The sequence below is a fragment of the Mirounga leonina genome, unplaced genomic scaffold (genome assembly GCF_011800145.1).
Source record: "Mirounga leonina isolate KUSES-001 unplaced genomic scaffold, KU_Mleo_1.0 Mir_173, whole genome shotgun sequence".
Taxonomy (NCBI): Eukaryota; Metazoa; Chordata; class Mammalia; order Carnivora; family Phocidae; genus Mirounga; species Mirounga leonina.
Genome location: NW_023270447.1, coordinates 59,896,993 through 59,920,236, shown reverse-complemented (window position 1 = coordinate 59,920,236; position 23,244 = coordinate 59,896,993). Strand labels below are relative to the sequence as shown.

Sequence of the window (23,244 nt, the reverse complement as noted above, 5' to 3'; positions counted from 1 at the left end):
TTCCTTTGAAATATTAAATTCCAAATGTCCCTAGTTACTGGCAATAATACACTCTTCTTTCATCTCACTGGAACCTTGAAACATTAATACCTCTACTCTATCCAGATACACCACCCGCCTCCTCTCTTTACTTTCTCCCCTGTCTACTTTTGACTGCTTACCCAACAGTCATTCCCTTGCTGCCAACCTGGCAGAGCCCACGCCTTCCTCCCGTGACCAGGGTGAATCCTCCGGGTCTGAGCCACCTGTGGTGATCCCATCCCTCTTGCCGCTCACTGGTTTAGTGGTGGCCGTGTGTTCTGGCGAGTGAGAATGAAGGTAAGTTTGCTGAAAGACCTTCAAGGAAAACTTCTTCACTCTTGTGAAGAGAAACACAAGGAGGAAGTAGTCCTTTATATTCTGCGGGAGGTTTTCATGTTTGCACATTATGTCTGGGACTGCAGAAGCCATCTTCTAAACGTTAGGGGAGTTAGTCTGTGAAGAACATGCTGAAGATAACAGAACAGAAAAATGGGAAAAGTCTGGGTCCTTTATGACATTGCTGAGATGCTGAATTAACTAATCCTAGGATCACCTTATCTCCAGACTTTTGTGAGGTAATAAATCCTATTATTTAAGATATCTTGCATTGAGTTTTCTTTTTCTTGTAGCCAGAAGCATACTAACTGATACAGAATGTAAAGACAGGAAAGAGAGTGACATAACAAATGGGCCCTATAACATACACTTGGCTGAAGGGAGGAGGGAGGGCAAAGGGCAATGACGGCCCTGTTATTTCAAGCCAGGAAGTTGGTAACTCTTGTTATGCTCTCTTGAAACATTTGACCAAATTGTTTCCTGCTATATGGCAAGACACAGGCCATGTTACTACTAAAAAGGCTAAAAGAGTCAAGTTTTGATGGGAACCCACATGAAAACAGAGAGGGAAGAAAACGCAACTGAACGAAGGAAAATTTTTTTATGTCTATGGCTTGTGATCTAAGATGCCTGAGAGTCCCACAGCTCCACAAAGTCATCGGGGGCTTAGACTTCTTTCTACCCTTCTCAGCATGTTGCTTCTAATTTCCAGGTTATCTCCTGGTCCAAAATGGCTGCGGGAGCTCCAAGCATCACATCCACATTTTAGGAAAGAGGAAGAAGGAAACAGCAAGAACAATGTACTTCCCGGCTGAGTCACTTCCTTTTAAGTATCATTCCTGGAGGTCTCACACAACTCTTTTCCTTTTATCTCACTGGCCAGAACTCAGGGACATAACCATATCTAGCTGTATGAGGAACTAAAAAGAAGTGGTGTTTTAACTGGGTACACACCGCTGCCCCTGGTGATACCAGGGTTCCTTTTAGTGAGGAAGGAAGACAATGGATATCGGGGTATGACGCAAGCGGTTCCCGTCCTAGCAACATAACCGACGCACCTCACACAGGAGCCTGGATTCCATGGCCCATCATCTCAGTCCTTTTTTGCCAACATTCTCAACTCTCTTGCTCTTTTCTTTCCATCACCCTTGCCTGGAAAAACCCAAACTGCCCTCTCTATGCTTGCACCTGGGCTGAGCGTGACTAGAGAACATCACAACCATACAGATTTGTGCCCCTCCTAAAACCAGAGTCCGCAAGCTCACCTGGCTGTATGAAACCGCCTGGCTGACCACCTACGCTCCTGATCAGCACGCGCGCGCTCTCCCTTTCTCCCTAGTGGCCTTTTCTCTACTTCCCACCACTCTCAAGTCCCCGCCCCCCCCCCACACACACATAGTGTGGTCTCCTACTTCACAGGAGACACAGGAGGCACTGTCCTCTCACTTGTTACAGAGGGAGGAGAGAGGGTGCGTCCCCATGGCACTTCTAAAGCCCATCCCTCACTCCACCTGGGTTTTCCACCCCATTTCCTTTTTGGGGGCCTTATGTGATGAGCAAGCCCCTTTCTGATAGAGCCTTGATTGTTTTTCTGCACTGCTTCTTCACATAAGCATGTAAACATATCAAATCTCTCCCATCTTTAAAAACACCCTCGCCTTAACTCCTTTTCCACAGGCCTGGTAGCCAACCTCTCCTCCCTTTCATAGCCAAACTTCCTGGTTAACGCTCAAGGCCTCCTTCCCTCATTTCCCACCCTACAATCTGATTTCCCCACCTGTGTCCTACTGAACCACTTTCTCGAATGATCCCTCCGACCTCACAGGGCTGAAAGTCCAGTGGTTTAGATGGCCCCAGTGGACTAACTCGTGCCCTGAAGCTCTTTTCCCCTGGCTTCGGTGACAGCACCTTCCCTCCCTATCCAACTCCTTCAGCTTCTTTGTATGTGTCTTTCTTCTGATTGTCCCTATAGAGTGGGTGTTGCTCAAAGCTGCCACTGGTCCCCTTCTCATTCTCCACTCCCCCACTGGGCACACTTGGCCAGCCCTGAGCTTATCTACCCTAGATGTCCCAGTGATTTCTAAACCTATATTCCCACTACCACCACCCTGGTCCAGGGCACCACCACCTCTCACCCTAGGAGACAGCAGTGCCCCCGCCAATCTCCTCCAAGGTGTCCTTCTAAGCCACAAATCTGGTCATTTCACTCCCTGTCTTAAAACCTTTCATGATCCTGGAACAGAAAAAGGACAGCATTGGAAACACTGGTGAAATCCAAGTATGACCTTCAGTTTAGCTCATAGTATAGTACCCAAGTTCATTTCCTGATACTGATAACTGTACTGTGATTATGTCAGATGCTAACATGAGAGAAAGCCAGTTAAGAGATGTATAGAAACTTCTCTGTAATGTAAAATTGGTTCAAAGTAAAAAGTTTAAGAGTTAATCATTAAAATAACAACCACCACTCCAACAGCACCTCACTGCTCCCAGGATAGGGTCCAAACTTCTTTATAAAGTTCCGGGGATCTGCCCAGGTTCCCCCTCAGGCCTCATCTTCCCCACTCTCCTGCTGGACCCCAGAGTTCAGGCTCTTTAGCTTCTCGGCTTTTTCTGCACGCCCTCCTTCTGCTGGAAAGCCCCGCCCCTTGCTATCATTGCCTCAGGTGCCTTACCTGGGCCCTCATGTTTGTGTTAGGGATCCTTCTACGTGTTTCACAGCACCCCATGTTCCTCCACTGTGATGGCCTGTGTCACCTCCTGCTAGATCACAAACCCGAGGGCACTAATGTTACCTGTGCAGAGGCCTTCAGTAAACATGTATTAAGTGGAAGAAAGGAAGAACTGGAAGAAAAGAAAGAGGGAAGGATGGGAGACAAGACCACAGGCAAACCTATTACAGCCCTGACATCCGTTGCCCAAAGCCTAGACATGCCAAGGCCCTGAAGATCAGTCAAGGTCCTTGTCCTCAGCTGCCAAAGTGCTGGGGGCTTCAGCCCCTTCCCCACCTCCACTCCTTTCTAGGATCTTGATTTCCCCAAGACCTGCCGGGCCAGGACACTGGCTGGGACCTGAGCTCTCAGCAGTCCGGCCACCAGTCTGTCCAGCAAACGGACGCATCTGGGGGCAGCAGTACTGGTGGTGGGACTCCTGGCTCTGGAGTCAGTGATGCCCTGGAGAAGGGCCTGGCTCTGCCTGGGGACTCTGCGAGGGGGGCTGCCCTCCCGAAGCCCAGTCCCACCTGGTAAATATTTCATCCTCAAGCTGCTCAGCTAATCCCTATTAATTTCAATACCGCCGCCTTGCCTGGCTCAGCTCCCAATGCATTATTTATCCCCTTTGTTTGTTTGTCGCTAACAGGTGGGCCCCAGCGGAGGCGCTGACTGGGGACAAGCCCACTCCATCACAGTGTGGCTGTGAATTAATCATGAGGACTAATGGGAAGCACCTCAGCCCCAGGCACTGCCCTAGCTGTCTCCCCCTGCCCTGGCACCCAGGGGTGGGCCAGGGCCACCTCAGCTCAACTCAATTCAAAACAACACATTTTAGTTACTATCTGCCTACAAGAGTCAGACAAGGTTACCCTGTGGGGATACAAGCTGAACAAACAGACATAAGTTCCTGCCCTCAGGGAACTTACAATCCAGTTGAGGAGAGAGGTGTTAAATGACTATTTCTTAATTAGGATCATGAGGAAAGGCTGTGCAGGGGAAGTGCTGGGTGTTACGAAGGTGTGCACAGGGGAGGACCTGACCAAATCTAGGAGTCAGGGAAGGCTTCCCTGGGAAAGCAAACTTTGAGCTGCTCTCTGAAGGTTGAGCAGGAGTTAATCAGGCCAAGGACCCATAAAGCCATGTGGGAAGGCCAATGGCAGTTTCCAGAAAATGGGGGAGGCTCTTGTGCTGGAGTGCAGAGGGCATGAGGAGAGCGGCTCAAGAAGGGGCAGGCCCAGCTCAGGGATGCTCTTCTCCCTCCATGACTGGCATTTTGTTCCTGGTGGACTGCCATGGACACATCCTGAACACCTGATATGCTCACTCACACCACCTCTGCTGACTTGAGCAACATGTGATTTCTTGACCTTCTGCTTGTGGTTCCTGAAAGATGGTCAAGATCATTAACCCTCAATTGCACAGATTAGGAAACTCAGGTGAGCATTCAGCTTGGGCTTATGAGAAGGCCTGTGTGGGCCTCTCAAGCACTCTGAAGCTTAGGTGTGCCCATGGCAGGACAGGGCTGGATCTGGCCCATTGACTCTACGTGGAGACCAGGCACAGGGCTGGGAACACTGAGCTGCCTCAGCCACAAGTGCTCACATCACCTCCCAGCAAGGAACCTCCCTCACCTGTGCAATCCAGCACTGGACTGGGCACCCAGAAGACCTCAGCAAATATCTTCTGAATGAATGACTGAACAAAAGTGAATGAATGCCCCACAATCCTCCACAAAGATCCTTACTCTCCTCAAAACGTTTACAGAGAACTAAAATAGACAAATGGGCTAACTGGTACCTGGGGGGGGGGGGGGGGGTAGGTTTACAGTATTTTTAAATGCATTACCTCCTTTCTCCTCATAGTAAGCCTGGGAGGTAGGAGTCACCATCAACCCCACTTTAAAAAGGAAGAGACAGAGGCCCAGAGTGGTGAATGACTTATCCAGGACCACACAACCTGGAAGTGATGAGCCTTGACTAGCACAAGGTCACCCTGCTTCTAGGCTCCTGGCTCCACCATACCCATAGGTCTGCCCCTCTGTGGGCATTTCCCCAGGGATTCCCCCTTGGTGGCTCCAGGAACCCTAGTTCTCAAGAATGATCCCCAAGTGGTCCCAGCTCATTTATGAACCAAATGTGGCTCTGCCAGGGCAGAGGCTTCACTGTGCACGTAGTCAGGGTTTGTAATTCTAGTCAAAGTGGCCACTTGGAAAATCTATATGTCTCCAGGCTCCCTGTACATCATGGTGTCAAGTCCTAGAGCAGAGGCATCCATCAGCACCTCCCAACGCCATGCTGTGTGTGCCTACATCCTCTTCCCACCCCTGTGCCTGTCCCTGGCTCCCAGCAGCTCAGGCAGTCCTAGCTGGCCCTGCGCAAAGGCTCACGCTGGCCTGCCTGCTTGGCCCCGCGGTACCCTTGCCTGCAGACTAGTCTGGCTGCTGGGCCCCACCCCTGCCCCAAATGCTGCCTCGGCCCTGCCTGCTTCTCTGCTCTCTCAGAGCTAGGCAGCCAGCACGGAGGCAGCCTCGATAACTCGCTAACGTGCTGCCCATGCTGTTCTTAAAAATTTATGACTGTGCAACATGAAAAATCCGGCTGAGGAGCCGTCATTAGCCGCGCTGCCTCCCTCCCCCACCAGAGCCGCCCTCGTAAATTGAGATTTATGGCTGCAGCAGGCGGGGCGGGGGCGTGTGCAGGCGGTGAGGATGTTGTAGGGGAGACAGGGAGACCGATGAGACAGCGGTGGGGCCGGGGGCTCCCCCCTGCGGCAGCTCCAGTTTATCACAGCCTGCGGTGAGACCCTCCGAGAGCAAGGTCTTGCCTGGGGTGTGAGCCCGGCACAGATGCTGGATTCCACCTAGCCGGGGGACTGGAGGGGGAGGGGCCTATCCCATGCCAATCACTGGCTCCTTTAGGTGGAGGACCAGATCCTGAGGTCCAGGTGCTGAGCAAAGGCCTCTCAGGAGGATGATTTGAGGAGGAAGAAGGTTGGACCTAGGGAGGCATCATCATCCTAGTTGGAGTGACAAGGCCTGGGCCCCCAGAGCCAGATTCTCCAACCAGAGGCACGTAGACTGGGCTGTGATTGTGGTATCCCAACCAGAGAATTGGAGGGCAGGCAGGGAGCGGGGCAGAAGGGTGCCAGTAGTCTTCCCTTCCCCTCTTTTCTCTGGTGAGGAGGGCTGGTGGAGAGGACCAAGTACTAGACCTAGTCACAGAGCCTCCCCAGACAGAGCCCAGGCTGGGGCTGAAGAGAAGAGGAGGTAATCCTGCAAGCCATTCCCCACCCCCCGTAGCCCCCCATTCCACCCCCCCCCACAGACCCTCCATATTACCTCCCCGCTGCCTCCTCCCCTGCTCACTTAGCCCTGTCAGCCAGGCCATTATGAAATTGGGGTTTCATTTACAGACTAATTAAACATTACAGCTTGTTCACAATTACAACGCGGGGATGAGGGAGTAACTAATTACGGAAGAAATGAGCTAACATTTATCTCTGCTCCCACCCTCCCTCTCCCCACTGCCCCCCCAATCTGGCTTCCTCCCACTCTCTGGTCAGTACCTGCTTTCTAGGCTTATTTCCTAGGATGGGGGACTGGAAGGGCTCAGCACCCACCCACCCTGGACACAAGATCTGACTATTGTTCCCAGCCACTCTGGGGAGGGGCTTAGCTCTCAGGGCCCTGCTGCAGGAGACAGGGCTTTCGTGCAAGACCTTGGCTGTGACTAAAGTAAGGGACCCCGTGATGATATGTGTGACTATGACATGGGTGGGGAGACACTCTACTTTGGTGTGCGTGAGTGTGACAGTACTGTAGGGCTGTGTGGCTCTATGTAGCTGTACCTTGTAGGGCAGGATTTTGGTGTGAGTGCTGCAGACAACTATTTGTGTGATGGGGTATGCGTGTGAATGAACCACACCCTCACCCTCAAACCCCAGGCAGAAGAGAAAAGAACTAGGTGGCTGCAGGAGGTGATGGTCAAAGCAGCCCTGGGTCCAAATAACCACTGGGCAGCCCTATTCATTCCTGCCTCAGAAGCAAGAAAGGGAGCAAGGTTACCCTGTTCCGGGGGCTCAGCTCATCCCTGCCCTCAGGTTGGTCTTGGCCTCTGGCCAGATGCCCCCTGGGGCCCAAGAAGCCTCCTGGGGGCCTGGGGTGCCCCCTGTGGGCAGGAGTCCTGGGGTCTGGCTGGCCTGCCGCAGAGTTTAATAATAGTAACAGTGAGAGTAAGCGTTTCCATCCTTCCTGCCTTTGGGCAGAAGAAGAAAGGAAAGAGGAGGGAGAGGAGGGAGTGGAGGGAGCGGGCTGAAGGGAGGCTTTGAGGCCTCAGAACTCACATCAAACGGCCGGATCTGGGCCTAATTGTCTGACCCCTGCCCCTGCCTTCAATCAGCTCTGCGGCTCCCCGCCCGCCCCTCGCCTAACTAGCAGCCATGTTCTCCTCATTAGGACAAGCTCCCCTTGCACACGTGTCCCCGGACATGTCCCCAGCACTCTCGGCTCCCAACCTTGCCTGGTGGGAGGGTACGGTGGGGACCCAGTTTTGGAGGGGCCCCTGGGACAGCTACAGCCTCCGCCACCACAGCTGCCTGGACTGAGCTGCTCAGCCCCTCTCCTTGAGCTGCAGGGGCCTGGATGCCACATGTGGTGACATATCCTGGGGCTGGCTCAGCCGCTGGGTGCGTTCTGTCCTCTGTGCGTCCTTCTTGCTACAGCCTGACTGTCTCAGACACACTGCTCCTGAGGGCGGCATGTGTTTGAATCCTGTCCCTTTTGGTCTGGTTCAGCCTGGCAGGGGGTCTGGGCTGGGTCAGGGTCTGTGTTCAGAGGCTGGGAGTGGAAAGAACGTATCTGCCCACTGTGCTAGGGTGGCCCCCTTCCACGGGCCCAGGCATGCTGACGTGTAGAGTGTCTGGGCTGCTGCCACCGCTGTGAAGCAGCAGAACCTGGTGGTTGCGAGCTCTGACCTTAGAGAGATACAGGTTTAAATTCCAGCTCTCCCACATCCTTGCTCTGCAGCCTTGGGTGCACGGTAACCTTCCTGAGCTCCAGTTCGCTCACATACAGTAGTGCTGACAGCCCCTAGCTCACAGGGTTTGGGAATGAAATGACAGATGGGAACCGCCACTCAGCAAATGTGGAGGGATACTGGTGTTGGAGGGTGATTCAGACCAAGTTGCCCCCTCCATAGGCCACAGCCCCACTTTGCCCAGGTGGGGTCTGGACCCTGGTCACCGGTGTCAAGGACAGGAGGAGCTGTGGGGAAGGGGCTAATAGCAGGCGCGGAAGCACGACGCTAGAGCCTAAGCTTGGGGGCAGGGATGTCACACAGCAGCTTCAAGTGGCAAGGGCAGGGCCCAGCTTAAGGACTGTCAGTGGGCATGAGGTCAGCTGAGGAGGTCTGGGGCTGGTCCATGAGGCGCGGCCCCTCCCAGGAATACTGTGGGCCTGGGAGGCGGCATGCTGTGAACACAGCCAGAGTGAAGGCTGTCTGGCTACGCATGGTGCTCATTTTCAGGGTACCAGACCTGGATGTGATCAGGGGAGGGGCTGGCCTGGTCTGGGCCCTGACATTGTCTCTCACCTTAAACCAGTGGTAATGACTTGCAAATATTGATGAAAACGCAAACTACAGAGATTGTGTTTTTCGGGGAGTGAAGGTGGGGAGCGGGGATAAGGAGGAAAATAAACTGAAATGAAGTCCAGTTATCTCCCATCTGTGGCTGCTCCTAATCCCCCAGCCCAAAGGAATCCAATGCAGCCCCTTATCTGCCCTGTCAATCACTCCATCACCGCCCAGTGCTCGGTGGGCACCACACGCCCTCACACACTCAAGCACATGCACACACATGCACACACTCACTCCACCGACTCTTGCTCCAACACTCCCGCCCACCCCCAGCCCATTACTCCTCTGAGTAGGAGCAGCCAGCACGCAGGTCCTGCCAGATGGATGCAATTTGCATAATATCAGCAGTGGAGGCTGCAAGATCACCAGGGGTCAGGGCGCTGACATCCCCGCACAGTCTATCTGCAAGTGCTAATTTGGCCGGCATTGATCTGTCTTTCTGATTTCTTTGTCATTTACGTCTGCGACGGTTTGACAGGAGATACAGAGAGAGACAAGGGGAGGCCAGGCTGGGCCCGGGGCTAGGAAGGTAGGGAAACAAAGATTGTACTTCCCAGTGCATCACACACACACAACACATATATACACATACCAGAACCTTCCCCCATCCATCCGGCAGTCCACCTGTCCATCTGTCCGTCCATTCTTCCACCTGTGGTTGCTACTGAAGACTAGAGCTCAGGAAGGAAGGAGTGAATACTGCCTCCAGGCAGGCCAAGGGAGCCCCTGTCGGTGCCTGGAGAGTTACCCCTTCTCATGGCCACCTGTCCCCCAGCTGCTCACTTTCTCTGGGCCACACCAGAAAGAACGAGACAGGAGCGGGTGGTGGGGGTACTGCCAAGGAAGCACATACTCCAGCCGTCTCTGCCCCCTCCTCGTTCGGCAGCCATGCAGATGACTCCGCCTGAGCCCGCCCTGAAGATGGCGAAGTGGAGGGGGTGGGGGTGCTGCCCCCCGAGCAGCACCTTTCTGCCTCTCTGGGATAGCCAGGGAGAGGGCTACTAGGTCTGCAGGGGCCTTATATCAATCCTTCACCACCCTCAGGTCTTCCAAAGCCCAGACTGGTTTCTAGCTGATTCTGAAGCCCCTCAGCTCAGCCAGAAAGCCTTAGATCAGATCAGATCTAAATGCTACCCACTGAACCCTCGGCCACTGTCCCACATTCTTCCGTGCCTTGGGAGAAGGGCTCCCCATAGGGATGGGGGCACTGCCTGGATAGATGTCAATGGTAAAAGGGGAGGGGAAGATAAGATTGCAACTCTGGAAAGAAAGAACCCACTGCAGAGAAGTGGACATGGTCATCCTGTCAAGGGAAGCAGAAGGGCCTGAGCCTTCCAAGGGTGAAACCCCCCTCCCTGCCAGCCACAGTGGCTCTGTCGTGGCCCCACCTCCTTTTCCTTGCTGATGGTAGCAGAGCAGGGTGATCAGAAGGAACTCCCTGCTGGGCAAGAGGGGGGCTGGCGTTTGGTGTGTGCTAATCCCGGGCCTGAGGTCTTCAGAGAGACCTGGGCAACTTCAAGGAGGGGAAGGCAAAGCTGTACTGTGGACGAGCTCATTAGCCAGCACCCCCACCCCCCCACGAGGAGGAGGGCGGGCGGCCCAGGGAGCGTGGCGGCAGAGGCGGCAGAGAAAAGGCTGTCACTGTCCTTTCTTCCTTTTGGTACAAGCATCTCCCTGAGCCGACGATTCTCCTGCAGTGACACCTCTCACGGGAGCTAATGAGATCCGTGTCATGGAGCTAATGCGCTCTGACTGGACTCTTGATAGACACCCTACTCCTTCAGGGGAGACCACAGGCCAGTACTGCCCCCCTGGGGCCAGGCCCCCACCTTGCCTCCTACCAGCCCAGCTCTTTTTGCCAAACCATGCTGGGTAACAAGCTCCTGAGAGTCCACTTGGTGTCTGGCCATCCCTCCTTACCATGAGCCTCAGAGGGACCCTCCTCAGGCCCTGAGCAGAGGGACTAAGAGACCAGGGCAGGACCACCCAGCTGGGCATCAGGGAAGGTTCCAGTTCTTCTCTCAGCCAGCTGAAATCAGCAGTCTGTGGGGCCTCCATGTCCCAACAACAGGTGAGATTTTACTGACATTTCCTGTGCAGATTTCTGGGTCCTGCTGATGGAGAGATCAAGTATGGAGGGCCTGAACATCACCCCCAACAAACTGTGAGTGGGGTCCAAGGATGTATTTTGTACATGCACACTGGGAAGTCCAGGCAAGATTCCCAGAAGAGGTGGCCCCTGGAAAACGGGCAGGATTTTCCTGGTCAATGAGGTGGAGAGCAAACAGATCAGAGTAAGAACAGATCAGAGCCAGAAGGAGGTGAGAAGCCAAGAGTTGCCGGGCTCTGGCTCTGAGGGCAACTGTAGCAGGCTTTCTTCCTCAAGAAGGCTTTGTCAAGGCCTGTATGTTTCACATTAACTGAGGGAAACGAGGGAAGTGAGCTTGTGTTCCTCCTCATTGTCTCTGTTGGTAGCACAAAGCCTGACACCAAAAAGGTGCTTCGTAGTTCAGTACAGCAGTAAGAACACAGACTCTGCACTCACATGGACCTGGGTTTGAGTCCTGGCTCTTCAATTCACCTGGCTGTGTGACCTCAGGCAAGTCACTAACTGAGTCTCAGCTTCCCAGTCTATAAAATGGGAATGATAATGCCTGCCTTCCATAAAACTGGTGTGAAAATTACATTAGTTAATAAAAAGTACCCCCAAATACATGCTGACCCTCTGGAGAAACACAAGAAGTACCATACAGCACTCCGAAGTCCCCCGTGGAGGCTGCCCTGCCTCTAAGCCTTTGGTCCACAGCAAGGATGCAGACGGAGTCCACTGACCGCCGGCCATCAGCAGTCCCGCGTACATGCAGTCCCTCTTCACCCACAGCCCACTCCACACCACCCAGTTCACTGGGCTCGCAAGGCCAAATCCACCACCTCAGGAGGAAGCGTCCCTCTCCTGACTAAGAGGCCATGCCGACAGCCCCCGACACCTCTTTTCTGCCTGGAGCTCCACGACCTCCATTCCTGAACCTACCTTTCCCTTAGCTGCCAGGGCCAACTGTACCTCTGCTGACGACCATACCTGAGCTCCGTGGGGGGCAGGGCACTCTGTCATTTTCACCAGTACACCTGTCACGGCTCCTGACACATAGCAGGTGTAAGGTAAACGTTCACTGACTGGTCCTCTGCCTCCATTCCCAGGGCCACTGCTGGCTCTGAATTAACCGCCGCCTCCATGCACCTCGCTGAGCTGCCCCTTCTGCAGTTTCTCCTTGCTAGTCCTCTCTGTATAAACTCTCAGACGGCTCAAATTGAAGCCCAACTCTGACCAGGTCACCGCTCTGCCAGGATCTGCCCCCGCCCCCGGTTCCCCCGCAAACAGTTCAGCCATGCACATCCATCCCAGCGGGCCCTCTCCCCTTCCACAGCCTACCTCCCAGCCCTCCAGCACGCCTGCCCCTTGCTCTCTCAGGGCCACCACACCCGGTGCTCAGCAGAAGTCCCCACCAGGTAGGCCCCACACACTCTCCCTGCCACCCATACCTTAGAAAGAGACTCAGTAGATCTCTCTAGGACCTAGGATCATCAGTGATTTGTGCACAGAGCCGCTGCCTAGCCCCCTCCATGGCACCGTGGGAGAGCCAAGCGGGTCCCAGAGATGGCTAAGCTGTGGGATCTGCAGAACCCTTGCCCAGCATCACCAATGCTTGCCCCCCCAACCAATATGCACACCACTCCCCACTTCAGGCTGGCAGCTCCTCACGCAGTTAATTAGCACTATGTCACTGAGGACCAGCCTGAGTGGCCAGTGACAGGAGCTGACCCTTGACCCCAGGGCTGGGAAACAGTCCACATCAAACTCTTACAGCGCGACCCTTTTAGCACGCACAGTAACTCGGGGCACCGCCAGCTGAAGCTCATTAAAGCTGTCTCTTTGGCGCGAGGGCCATTAACCTCTACTGCTCAAAACCAACGCCTCCCCTCCCCGCCTCTCCCAGCCCAATTAATGCCCTGCATCCTCCCTCCCCTCCAAACACCCTCACCCACACCTCAGAGCCAGCTGGGAGCGGGCAGGGCAGCCCTCTGCGTTCAAAGATACAAAGACCCAGTGCCAGGAACCCCCAGGGCCCTGGAGAGGCCATGGTGTTGGCAGGGCCACAGAGGAGGGGGCTGCTTGAGCACCTACTGTGTGCCAGGCCAGGCACTGCACAAGCCCCTTACACGAGCAGCTTCACTGAACCTCCCCAACAGCCCTGACAGGCACTGGCACTGTCTCTTGCCTGAGGTCACAGGGCTCTGGGTGGTAGAGCCAGAACTTCCTCTGGCTCCAAAGCACTTACTCCATTGTCACTTGTAACCTTAGACTGTCCCCTGTGGCCTGGCCAGATGGAAAAACCTTCTTCCCTGGAGAGAGAAGGAACGCCTCAGGAGTCCTAACAGAGAGGGAAGAAGGAACCACTTCCTCTCACAAACACACCCTGGGCCGCATCCACAGACACAGGGCACCCAGCTCAAGGCCAACCCAGCCCCGCTGGTCCCTCTAGCAGCCAGACTCAACTACTGGCAGCCCCTGCCCGCCTGGGCCAGTGCAAGTCCTCTCACTGATCCGCACTGTCTGGTCCCTCCCTTTCCCATCCCTCTGTCACTGATTCATCTACTCATTCATTCAGCGCGCCCCCCTCCCCGAAGTGTCTACTAAGCATCTATTAAGAACCAGCACGTGCAGTGCGCCCTGCCCCGTCAGTTCTGAGCAGGAGCTCTGAGAGTGCTGTCCTCTCACTCACAAACCTCTTATCTCCTCAGAACCTCACCAAAGAGCCAACCCTTTAACCTGGCATTCAAGACCCACTTATTTCCCCATTTCTTTTCCAGCTGTTCCCTGACCCAAGTGTCCCTCCCACTCCAGTCACAGCAAACTATGTGTAGGTGTCTACGTTGTCTTCAATGTGCCCTTGTGCTTTTGTACGCACAGCTGCCCTTCAGTAGAAAACCCTTCCCTCATTTTTCTACCTAGCAAACTCCTACTCATCCTTCAAGAATCTCCTGACTCAAGTGTCTTTCTTCTCTAGGAAACTCCCTGCTCAGCTTCCAAGCAGATCAGCTTGCTAGGCTTGGGGTCTCCTCTAGGTTGTATGGACGAGCTCCTGTGGAAGGCAACAGCAGTTTTTGTGGGGCACCCCCAATTCCTTAGACCTGTTGACTGCTTCCTCTCCCCCAACCTGCCGGGCCCCAGAAGAGCCTTGGGGTGTCCCAACAAGAAGGATACAGGGCATCCCTGAGGTAAGTGAGATGTAAATAAAGAAGCAGAAGTCACTTTGGCACCTGAGGACAGGAGAATCCTCCCCTGGGGCAGCCTAGGTGTTCCTATCACGGCCCTTAGTACCCTGGGTACCCAGTTCAGTGTCTATCTCGTCCTAGGATGTCACCTCCTTGAGGACAAGAATCTCCACCCAGCATGCCCAGCACCCACTAGGCACCAGTGATCTCTGTAGAAAGGATGAAGGGCTAGTCTGTGACAGGTGACTGGGTCCTTTTGGTGTATCCTGCCGGTCCCTCTGCCGCCATAGCTCCCCAAAGGTACACAGGTTATGATAATGTCATACCACCTCCCAGGAATAACCCCCCCACCCCCGCTCCTCCCCACTTGGAACAAAGCCTATGCTTGTCAAGTACCCCGCTTGAAAGCATTTGCATGACGTGTGCCCACACACAGAAAATCAGATACACAGAAATGAACAGACACACTTTCTGGTGGATACACACACAGGCTGATGGTTGCTTCCATATACAGATGAATGCCCTCAGGAAAATCAACCCAGATATATTGTTACACTCACTCACACACACACGCTCCCCAATACTGATATATCCGAAGTTAGCAGAGCTTCCAATGCCTAGAACCACAGCCACTCCATCCCCCTCCCAAGCAGGGATCCCTCTGAGGGTGCACCCCCACCTGGTACCCCAAATGGCCCCTCCCAACCCCGGCACCGCTCAATGGAGGCTGCTCCTCCTGCGGGGGAGTCAATATCCTGTGGACGGAGCCATCGGTCAGAAGGACCCCGACTAATTAAAAGCTGGTGAGGTTTAAATAATTCATCTCCTTAACTCCCATTGATCGCCCAGTTTAGTAGCCACAGACTTGAAACAATATTAAACAGCCTCCTCTATCTCCACGGGGGTGGGTAAGCTGACATGTGCCCACCCCTCTGAGGACATCACCCACCAGAGATGCAGGCAGGGTTGAGGGTATCTTGGCCTGAATCCAAGGCCACCTGTGACCCACCCAAAGCCCAGACCCCAGTCTCCTCCTAAACAGTGTTTTGAGAGATCTCTTCCAATGGTCTGGTTCCACTCTCCCCTATGCCACCCTCCTTCCCCACTCCCCCCACCTATGGAAAGCATCCCGTTAGAGCATAGAGCCACAGAACCCCTCTGTGTGCCAGGGGACTGGGGCATGCGGGCAGGGGGCTGACTGAGCTGCCAGGGGGTATATGTGGAGGGACTGACCAATGCCGCTGTGGGGCCGGCCTATGTGTTGCAGGCTGAGGCCCTTGTTCATGTCTAGAAGTCCATTCTTGGGCCAGCAGCCCATGGCGAAGCTGTAAGCCTGGAAGACAGGAGGCAAGAATGGTTAACAGAGGCCCTGACCCCCAATACTCACCACCTCCACCCTCCAGCCAAATCTTCCCACTAAGGGTTTACTCTCATTATGTCACTTCATGAGAGTCCCCTCACTGGGTCCCCTTTCCACCAGGGCCCCCACCAGAAAATCCCTTCTTCTTTCAGAGCTCCTTTTATCTTAGGCATCTCTCCATCAGAGACCTCCAGCCCCCAACAGGTGCCCCCTTGCCAGGCTCCTCTAGAGAGCTCCCATTTATTAAGACCCTCCTTCTCAGGACCATCCTGTCTATCAGGGCACCCCCTTCACCAGGCAGCCCTGTTAGATACCCCTCCCCCCAAGTGTACCCAGCATTGTGTTGGGCCCCTCCCCACAGTATTGCTAGTCATAAAGCCTGGTGTCGGGAAGGACCTGGAGACCAACATATCCAAACTTCACTCTATAGATAGGAAAACTGAAGCAAGAGGGGGCCAACCACAGGCCCTTGGTCTACTTGCTTTAGACGGAGAGGCAGGCCAGGCTGTGGAAGGCTGAGTACCATGCATGGGCTCAACTGAGGAGGAGTAAGGTCACCTGGTCGACTCAAGCAGCTGTGAGGGTAACACATGAAAAGAATGCGTGTGTGTGTGTGTGTGTGTGTGTGTGTGTGTGGTAGGGGGAACAGATCTCTGCTGAAGGTCAAGTACTCACTTATGCATATTCAAAGCGGCCACCCATCGATCTGTACTTAATTGTTTTCCTGGGGTTGGGGAAGGAAGTGCTGGGGGCATCGATCTGCTCAGGCCCCTAGCACTTCATTGCTCCCCTCCATCTGCTACTCGCGCCACCTGGCCGCCACCAACCTTCACGGTGGGGGGCGGTACATGGCAGGACCAGGGATGGCACTTTTCTTTCACAATCCCTTACAGGCACAACTGACTTGATGTCACAGATGAGGAAACTGAGGCCCAGAAAGAAGAGACTTACAAGGGTTAGAATGCTATCAAGTGGCCCAGTGGGAACTGAATTCCTGCTCCACCTGCTAGCAAAGTCCTGGGCTTCTACCAGGGGGCTTGTGCAGCTGGCTGGCCCTTCAGACATTACCCATCCCCTCACCTTTGAAGTCCTGGAACCTCAGGCTGCCCTGCTCCCAGTGGCAGGAAGCATATGGGATAGGGTCACCAGGAATGTAGCTTGGAGGAGTTCTCAAAAGCTAGGTGGGGAGGCCACGAGGGAAACTAAGGTGGCTGCAGCCACGTTCAAACAGGCACTGCAGTGCCCCCACCCATGCCCTGGCTGGAGGTCCCCATCCCACTAGAGACTCCCTCACAGCGGGGAGGTCCTAACACTGGGTCAGAAACCAAAGACATGAGGCTGGACACAGAGTCTGTGCTGAGGCCAAGGGGCTGGTACCCTTCCTTCCCAGCTGCAGGAACCAAGCCCCGGCTCTGCGGGTCCTTCAATATTAGCACCCTCCCGAGCCGCTTTCCTTGACCACAGACGATACCAGCCACAACTCAACATCCCAGCCAACCTTCCCACACTTTCCCAGGCCATGGCTGGACCCACAAATCGGGGGCTGGGTGTGAGGCTCAAGGGCAGGGGAGAGAACGCTGGCTTGCAGCCAGGGCAGAGCTGGGGGAGCGCAGGCAGCAAGGGAAAGTAGCCAGTGGGTGGTGCACAGCTGGATGAGCTGCTGAGCGTGGTCCGGGCCATGGCTGGAGCGCACTGGGCCAGAGAGCACTGGCGGGCCGGCTTTCAAGTACTTTAAAATCACTTACAAAGGCCGGATTAAACGATCAGAAATTCTATTTAATAGGACAAATAAAGAAATGACAATCTACCCTATCAGCCTGGAGAAGGCGAGCTGGATGGGTTTTTTTCCCCCTCTAAAAAGGAAAAAGGGAAGGAAGGGGGAAAAAAAGAAGGATAATGTGTGTTTACTCAAGCAAAGAAAAAAATATTTAAGTGATGTCGGGGAGAAGATTGCAGTAACTAGTGAAGAATAACATCGTCTACTTTGCTGTCAAATCACACCCGAATTTCAGTAATAGATTCTCGGCTGACACTCAATTCAATTCGAAGGTGATCCTGCTTTATCCCAGCCCATCAAATATTAAACACTTGCATTAGCAGGTGCTGCCGCTTCCCGGCTTAAAGCGGCGGGCGGGCAGCGGGCTGCTGAGGCCCCTCTGCTCTGCTCGTGGCTTGGGGACAGGGCAGCTCAACGTTATCTGCACGTCATCCTGAGTCTTATCGCAGCTAAGCGGGAAGACCACTTCAGATAACATTAGACGCTTGCCCCGATGCGTCACCGTGATTAGATTATTATTATAATTATGACTCCCCAAGATCTTCCCTAGACTGGGACATGTGGAAGGGGGTGGAGGGTGGCAGCGCCCAGGAGGGCCAGGCTGGGCCTGGCTGGAACAGGGCAAGCCGGAACCCAGGCAGGAAAGCAGAGGAAGCAGGCAAGGCAGCGGCCCCGGTCCCGCCTGACGGATGCCTTTCAGGAAGGGCAGTCTAGCTTGTCGGAGCGAGGGCGAGATGAATTGGCGTCTCCAGCGTGGCCATGGGTGTCATGCGCACAGTTTCATATTCCCAGATAAGGCATGATAACCAATTGCTGCCATGACATGGCCTCATCCAGCACTTCCTCAGGGGGGCACGGGCGGGGGGAAGGGGGCAGCACGTGCACATGGGTCTGCCAAGCTCCTAATAAGAGGGATTTAATTTTTACAAATGCTGCTTCCAGCGGGGCCTTCACATACCAGCCAAAGTCCAAAATGATATTAAAAACGGTTAATTAAAACTGCTCTCCTTCAGCCTGGTCTCTCCCCCTGCTGCCCCTGCTGCGAACCCTGGCATGTCTCTCCCAGGTACTGTCACACACCCCTGCAGAGCTGAACCTTCAGAAGTGACCACCAGCCTCGGGGCACAGTCCCACAAGCTCCCTCCAACTCCTGCCATCTGAGGCACCCCTCAGTCACAGCCAGCAGACACAGAAAGCCACCCAGGGAACACAGGGTCCTACAGCAATCTGTGTTCTTACCAATGTGTGGTCTGGATCCTCACACCTGCTACCCCTCTACACCTGTACCCACATGCCCACCACCCCCAGCACTCACTTCTAAAGTCCCTCCCTGCCAGATACGTACACCATCAAGTGTGCATGCCCACACAGGCACCAAACTCTCCCTAGGTTACTCGGCGCATCCTCCCACTCCCCACTCCCTCCAGATGTCCCCCACAAGATTACATCCGTCTATGAATCTGAGCAGAGCCTTCCCAGGAGCCCCGCTCAGGACAAGGTGATGTGGGTTGTGTCTCAGAGATTCTGGCTGAGAAGTCAAGGCTCGGACTAGGGAACCAACAGAACTGGAAGATCAGGGAGGCTTTCCCCTGTGGCTGTCCACAGGGACAGTAGAGAGAAACAGGCCTGTGTGATGTTGGAGGCAGCTAGGAAAGCTTCCTGGAGGGAGTGGTAGTGGAGGGCTGGGCGGGGATTTGACAACAGTCCAGGCAGGAGACACAGTAAGGACAAAGGAGAATGGCAGGAGCAAGCTTGGTGAGAGCACAGGCAAGGGCTTGGCTGGGGCTGGGGCAGCCCACAAGCACGGAAAGAGCCCTGTCTTGAGGTGCTGGCTCCCAGCTCTGTGTACCAGTGGCAACACTGGCATCAATCAAGGGACCTAATTATTGTCCATCCCCTTTCTCCCGCCTGCTTCCTTTCCCTGCTCCCTCCCTCTCTTGCCAGCCTGCAGGGTGTGGGGGTAAGGGACCTAGGAGTTTTCTGACCTCAATCAGCGCGGGGCAGGAATCAGTTTTAAGAGCTCTTGCCAAGAGCCTGTGCCCAAGCCCCCTTCCCACACTGCTTCCAAATTCTTGGGGTGCCACTTCTCCAGCTGCACCTCTCCTAGCCACCGGGGCCCACCCCCTCTCCCCCAGCTGTGGCTTCCTGGCCAAAGAGTGGGGCGGGTAGAGTTGGGGTGAAAGATGTTGGGTCTACCAAACCACCCCACCGCAGCCCTGTGCCAGGCAGGCACGCACACTTCCCTTCCCCTGGGCTGCTGTAATTTCCATGCGCAGGGAAGCAGGTGCCGAGCCGCTCCCGGCTGGCTCTTCTCTCGCGCGGCTCTGCCCGCCTTGGCTGCTGCCCCATTAGCTTAGTGGCCAGCCATCTGCGACGGGCCTGCCGCACAGCCCTGCTGTAGGCGCGGCGGGTGGCCCCCTGTGTAACAGGGAGCTTTGCCATTAGCGCCTTTAATATTCTGACACCTCAGCACAGCCTGCTATTACATGCAAACGCTGATCGCCCTGTGAAATTACATTGCTGGGCCCGCGAAATGGAATCGTGTATAATCAGCCTCCTCCATGCACTGTCAGTCCCATCACAAACACGGCGCCCGGCGGCTTACGGGGGCTTAGCAGCTGCGACAAGTGTATTGGGTTTAATAGATGAAGTAGCCCTCCTCGGCAGCAGCGTCAGATCCTTCAAAGAGGAAGGAAGAGGCATCGAGGGCTGCTAGGGTGTCTCTGCCCACCCACTCACTACCTGCCAGGGCCCTGAGGGTGGGGTGGCCACGGCGTGGGCAGGGTAGCGGATGCGGTTAGAACCCAGCTCAGACTCCACACAGAAGCACGGACTGCTCTGTAACTTCCAGAAAACCCAGAGCTTCCAAGCTGGAACCAGCACATTGGACCTATCCAGCTTCCTCATGAGGTGAGGAGGAGGAGGCCTTTAACCAGGCCTCTGGGTGACATGTCACCTGGTGGACCTAAGGCTGATGGGTCATTTCCCAAGATGAGGAAATAAATCAAATCACCTGCCATTCCCACAAATACCCAACAGATGAAGCTGTAAGGGTGATACTCCGGAGGATGGGGGGAGAGAAAGCCTGACAGACATAACTACTACTTAATTCCTTATCTAATTGGCCAGCACTTCTATAGCTGGTGGAGCCAAGTACCAAGGACACAGGTAAGCACGAGGATGGCAGACCCAGCAGCCCAGGCCTCAGAGAAAGGCAGTGAGGTCTGGCTCAGGAGTCAGACAAACATGAATTTGGTTCCCAGTTCTGCCAGTTATTTGCACTGTCTCTTGGGAGGAGTTATCAAATGTCTCTGAGCCTCAGTCTCCTATACTACAACATGGCATGACAGTTCTTTCCCCGGGTGTACCTGAGGTCACTCGGGTCCGCTCCCACTGCAACCTCCAGATATTCTTGATGCCGTCACCCAAAATGCGCATTGCCTTTGAGAATGCTGCTCCCTCTCCCTTTTCTGGGCTCAGCCTAGCAACCAGTTGTGGCCGACTGGGTTTTCCAGAGATGGCTGCAACACCATCTTCCATCTCACATGCTCTTCTTACAATGTGACTTTGACACCCCTGTTATCAAGAGAGGGAGTCTATGTCCCTCTCTTTGAAACAGCGTTGGCTTTTGCGACTATTTCAACTAACAGAGTAACACAGAAGTAATGCGATGGGACTTCAAGGCGATTTCAGAAATAGAGGAGGCAGCTCCCTCCTCATTCACTGAACACTTGCCTTGCAGCCCTGGGCGGCTCTGTAAGTAGCCAGACTGCTCCCAGGCAGCCATCTTGTGAGGAAGCCCAAACTAGTCTGCGCAGAGACCATGTACAGAAGCCAGGAGACTAGGCAAAGAGAGATGCCCAGCCAGCCCCCAGCTGACCCAGTCACACCCTGTGCCAGCTCCGAGGACCAACTACAAATGCATGAGAGAAGCTGAGTCAAAACCACCTTATTGAGCCCTTCCTAAATTCCTGACCCACAGAAACCTCGAGCTATAGTAAGACAGCTGCTGTCGTGTTAAGTCACTAAATTTGGGGGTGACGAATTATGCAGCAATACTAACTAGAAAACCAATACCTACTCACTTCTGGATACACTCTGCCAATACCTTCAACTTCTTGCTGCTTTGAGACTATTCCTCCCCTCTCTCTTGGACTTCATTCCAGGTCATCATCCACTAGGTAACTTCAGTATCTACAGGACAGTCCACCCATGAACCTTGCCTGCCTTTCAGTTTCTCAACTTCCTGTGCTCTAACGACCTTCTCCTCTACCTATTTCAGCCATCCATCCTTATGGCCACACCCGGGGCCTTGTTATCGCCCAGAACTGCTCTCCCTAAGCAATCTTACAATGACAGATTCCCCTCTGACGCCAGTCTCCTCTCCTTCCAGCTTCTGTACCCTCTACTCTTGCTCTTTTCCCAGTCTGTCCATCCCCTTCTGGTCTTGATCCTTTGTCTACCAGGCCTAGAGCCCTGGGATCTATCACTTCAAGCACCCATTTCCCAGTCTTCAACCCCCCTGCCCGCTTACCCTAGGTACACCTTCCCTGATAAAAACCCAATGGTGACTCCATTTCTCCACACTTGCACCTGAGCTAAGTGACACTGGAAAGTCACTCTGATGCATCAAAAGTGGCCACTATGGGTACAAGATCACAACCTGAGCAATTCTCGGTGGTATACAACAATCCGACTCTTCTCTGACTTTCACAAAGCTAATAAAAGCTGTGGCACACAACTCTTTCAACTGCATGTCCCTTGTCTACTAATGCATTTGTATCCTTCCCTGCATCTCTTCCTCCACCAGCACTGTTCCAACAGAAGGGACACCTCACTTCTTGTCTAGGGCCAATCCCGTACTTGTGCTCGACATCTCACCCTTCTCCTGCCTGCTTAGTCCTGCTCCATCTGGGATCCCCCTTTTTTCTAAATCCTTAACCTCCCCCTCTCTGCTGGCTCCTCTCTACTAGCATTTTAGCAAATGTTTGAATCTCTATCAACTTTACACAACTTCTTGGGTCTCAGGTTCCTCTTTGTAAAATGGGGTAATAACAGTTCCTGATGTGAGGATTAAATGAACTGTTGTGTGTAAACTGTTTAAAACAATGGCTGGCCCTCTGAAAATTATGTCAGTATTAGATTATTATTTTTAAAACCCTCCATTCACTCCATATCCCCATCTGGTGACTGACTTGTTTTCCTGTTAACAACCAAACTTCTCAAGGTTGTCTCCACTTGCCTCCACTTACCTCCCCCATTGCTCCTTAACCCCTGCAGTCTGGCTTCCGGCCTGACCGACATGACGTCACTCAGCTCCTGCTAAAACCGATGGTCCTCACCACGCTGCCCACACCTAGGGACGGTGTCAGAGCTTTGCTGTCTCTGACTCTCTGTGCCTGCTTCAGCTTTCACACTCTTCTCCTTTGGTTCTCTTTGAGTTCTCTTCTCTCTCTGATCTGCCACTTTCCTCATAATCTCCCTGTAGTCCCTTCTTCGTGCAGACCATCCTCCTCCTCATGCGCTCAGGTGCTCTCGCTTCCTGTCTTTGTCTACACTTTACCACTCTCCCTGGGTGACTTTTTCAACTTCCTGTCTTCCACCTCTCCAACTTCCAAATCGATACTGTTTGCCACTACTTGAGTATCAACCACATATATTCTATTGCCTACCTGACATTTTCACCTGGATTTCACCCAGGTACATCATTCTTCAAACATTAAAACAAACAAACAAACAAAAAAACCCAAACCAAAAAAAACACTCCTCAACATCTCCTCTCCCAAGTTATCCTTCTCTTGGGTTCCCAAATCCCAGTGAAAGCCATTATCATCTCTGTGGTCTCTCAGAAATGTGGGGTCAACTGTGCCTTCTTCTTCTTCCTTACTGCCCCCTGAGTCCTGGGATTGCTGTTTCATGCCTCCAAGACTTGACTTGAGCAGTTCCTTCAGCCTGCCTAGAATGCCCTCGGCCTTCTCCCACTGTTTGTCCTAATGAACACGTACTCTTCTTTCACCACTAACTCAAAGTACCTTCTTTTATCAAGTCTTCCCTGACTCGTCCCTTCTTTAAACCCATCCATACTCTGAACAGCATCTGTAATACCAGATTTGTTTACATAACTGTTAC

The 23,244-nt window shown here is 53.8% G+C and overlaps 1 protein-coding gene across 5 annotated transcripts in view; it reads right to left on the bottom strand.

Moving 5' to 3' along the window:
- ERI3 (ERI1 exoribonuclease family member 3) overlaps positions 1-23,244 on the bottom strand; it is a 126,948-nt gene that overhangs the window by 9,858 nt on the left and 93,846 nt on the right. For all 5 annotated transcript variants that reach the window (XM_035018761.1, XM_035018757.1, XM_035018758.1 and 2 more), the window contains one exon: positions 15,212-15,311. In XM_035018761.1, coding sequence (XP_034874652.1) covers positions 15,212-15,311 — 100 coding nt within the window. The remainder of the gene's footprint in view (positions 1-15,211; positions 15,312-23,244) is intronic.